The sequence below is a fragment of the Hipposideros armiger genome, unplaced genomic scaffold (assembly GCF_001890085.2).
Source record: "Hipposideros armiger isolate ML-2016 unplaced genomic scaffold, ASM189008v1 scaffold_7, whole genome shotgun sequence".
NCBI lineage: Eukaryota > Metazoa > Chordata > Mammalia > Chiroptera > Hipposideridae > Hipposideros > Hipposideros armiger.
This window is the reverse complement of record NW_017731357.1, coordinates 5,706,445-5,709,852: the sequence shown is the minus strand read 5'-3', so window position 1 is coordinate 5,709,852 and position 3,408 is coordinate 5,706,445. Positions and strand designations below refer to the sequence as shown.

The following is a 3,408-nucleotide window of genomic DNA, read 5'->3' as shown; positions in this document are numbered from 1 at the left end:
GGCTGCTCAGCTCGAGCTGGACTCGAACTGCTGTTGCTCAGAGCTCAAACTCTTGAGCGAGCTCTTAACCAACTGAGCCACTCGGCCGGCCCAACAGGCCAATTATTTTTATTTCACTTTAGATTTATCTGTTTCATCATCATTAGATTCAGGTTATATGTCTTTGGAGGGAATACCACAGAAGTGAGTTTCTGTTTTTCTGAGTACTTCCTGTCAGATTGTGTAAAATTGCCATTTTTCCCATTTCTGACAACTTGAGTGTTTGCCATGCTTCTCCACTTTAAATCGATTCTTTTTCCCTTTGTAATTAAGTATTTTGTCGAGAGGTACTTTGAAACTGTGTATGCTGTTTCTCATTAGGCTTTCAATTTATTCATTGATATGTAACTGTATAAACTCATGATTTCCTATTAGATTCAAGTGATTATAATTCATTACTGTGATTGATTTAGATGCTCCAAATGATCTTTAATTTGGCCAGTGGGAGCCTCATCAGGCTGGTTTCTGTGTTAACTTTCACACGTTTCCGTCATTGTTTGAGCACTTGCATGCTTTCTGGCCGAAGATGTTTCAGATGAACATGTATTCTCTCCGCCCCAGTCCTGGAATCAGCCATTTCTCCAGGGACCCCTGGTTCCTTTTACTGGACACTAACGGTGCTCATTGCTTTTTGTGTGTTGCTGCTCCTGGGCACTCTCGTTAGATAGAACAAAGGAATATATGTATGCACATATACATTTATATCTATATTTCATACATCCATACATATGTGTGTACACACACACACACACACACATGGATGGATGGATGGATGAATTAAAAAAAACATGAGGGTCCTCTAATTCCAGTTCAGTGTTACAAGGTTCATTCTAGTTTTCTTCGTTTCCATGTTTGTAACTCCCTGCTCTGACAGTGAAAAACCTGGCTCCCGTTTTCCTTTAACATATTTTCCTATTTAATTAATACTCCTTATGTAACCAGTCATCTCTGCCACCACGCTTTTCTCTGTGTGGAAGGGCTCTGGCTCTCAATTTATTGAGTTTATGTATTTCATATTCATTTATGCTGGGCCTCGCTCCACTGTGTGGACACCACCCTCCTCACTGCTTGAGTTGAATCATCATGCTGAGCTACCCCATTGTTTGGACTTACTTCTCCTTCTACTTGGCCTGGAACTCCCTACGTAGGACTGCTTCCTCCCCTCCCACAGACAGACGTCCTCCTCACCCTCCTTGGGCTCTGACACCCTAGGCTAGGCAACCCTTTCACATAGAGTTTCAACAGTGCTAATAAAATAGTGCCTTCAGAGATAACTTGGACAGCCCATGTCGGTAGTTCAGTGTAGCCGAAGGCTGCCTCAGGAGATGATGAAAAGACATGAAAGCAATAGAGAGAAAATGCTTGCTTGACTGTACTAATAACACAGATGGAAGTGGAGCTCTGAGACAGATGGGCTACCATTAAGTTGGGCGCAGGACAAAGTAAAATCTGCCAAGAGTCATGGGAGTCTGGGTGTATACCCTTCGTAGATGAGCCCGCAGGTGCAGGTGCAGGTGCTCACTTTTAATTTTCCTAAAAGTTAAAAGGGTGTTTTTCCTGTGCAGCTGCCAGGCTGAGGGGTTTTAGTTTGATTGGTTTGGGGTTTTGTAGTTGTAAGTTACAGTTCTCCTGCTATACTGGCTCTTGTTGCCTGGGAGAAATCACACATGAACAAACTCACCTTCCACATTGTACTGACACCATTCTGTTTGCCAATTGAATATGAGCTAATTGGGGTTATAGGAACGTGTTACAACATAACAGACTGTACTTATTTCTCTGGAGGCTATTACTGATAGATGCTTTATTTGTTTTCTTCTGTTTCCTGCACGTCTCTTGTTTTCATAGTTCCTTTTTTCCTGTTAAAAAAAAAAGAGCTTTTTCTATTGAAATAAGTTCAAACTTACCAATAGTACAATCTCAGTTACCCTTCCCCAGATTCAATAGTTAGCATATTTCCATAGCTGTTATGTCATTCTCTCTATGACAGGATTTTTTTCTAACCTTTTGAAAACAAGTTACAGATACCATATCTTTTGATAATACCTTAATGATTTCTAAGAACAAGGACATCCTCTTAATATTACCACAGCATTAATTAAAATCAGAAAATTTAGCATTGCTTTTATTACTGTAATCTAATTTACAGGCCTTATTCATATTTTACCAAGTTTTCCCAATAATGTACCTCACAACGTTTTCTGGTTGAGTGTCCAAATCAGGTTCATACATTGCATGATTAGTTGGTCCGTCTCTTTAATCTGGAAGAGTTCCTTAGTCTTTGTATTTTATGACCTTGATGGTTTTGAAAAGCATAACGGGGTGGTATTGAATGTGTCTCTTTGGGTTTAGTCTGTTTCCTGAGAGTTATATACAGAGTGTACATTTTTGACAGACTACTCATGCTTTGTCTTTCTCAGGGCATCACCAGGAGGTACATGTCAGTTTGTCCTTTATTAGTGACATTATCCTATATTACTTAATTTATGTTTGTTAGGTTTCTCTTCTGTAAAGTTGTTTTGCCCTAAAGTTATTTTGCCCTAAGACTCTGTGATTTTTGCCTGAATCGGTTTTTCCTATGATGGTTTTAAAATGGTGATTTTGTTTTTACTTGATCACTTTCTACATTTATTAGTTGGCATTCTGTATAAAGTAGAGCTTTGTCTTCTCCCCTATTTATTAGGTATTATCACTATTTACTCATGGATTCTTATTTTATCTGTTGGGTTATAAACATAACGATTATTTCTTTTGATGCTCAGTTGTCCCAGATTCGGTCAGTGGATGGACCCATTGTTTGTTTTACATGAACCCAATGCTTTTTGTATATAGCCTCATCATTTTTTGAGTAGTTCATTACTTTGTGGCACAAGATGATTAAGGTTCATCGAGTACCTTCTCTATCCCAGCCCTGGAATCAGCCATTTCTCCTTTTAGTGAAAGGATATTGAGAAACCAAAATCTATATCAATTTCTGTATCTCTATCAGAAAACAAACAAACATGGGTTCATACTGATACTAATCTAACTTCTTAGTCTTTCTCTAGTCCATATTTGTATCTATCTCTACATTAGTAAGAAATTGCTTCCCAGCTTCATTGATACGGGTGTGATACAGGGTATAAACTTACTTGTTACGCAAACTTCAGCCACTCTGTTTTTAAGTCTTTTATTCATGTGTAACTTCCCCAGTAACTGTTGGGTTTTTTTGTTGTTGTTTTTTTTTTGTTTAAAGATTTTTATTGGGGAATTGGGGGGATGGGAACAGCGCTGGGGAATTGGGGTAAGGGGAACAGACGAGTTGCTGTCCTTTTGTTCTTCAGTCTAATTGTGGAGGACGTTGCTTCACTGGCCCAAGTTGGCACCATG

At 39.0% G+C, this 3,408-nt stretch overlaps 1 protein-coding gene across 1 annotated transcript in view; it reads left to right on the top strand.

Annotated features, from left to right (window-relative positions):
• Positions 1–3,408, top strand: part of USP9X (ubiquitin specific peptidase 9 X-linked) — a 130,475-nt gene that overhangs the window by 66,902 nt on the left and 60,165 nt on the right. The window contains exon 18 of the mRNA XM_019648934.1: positions 2,460–2,473. Coding sequence (XP_019504479.1) covers positions 2,460–2,473 — 14 coding nt within the window. The remainder of the gene's footprint in view (positions 1–2,459; positions 2,474–3,408) is intronic.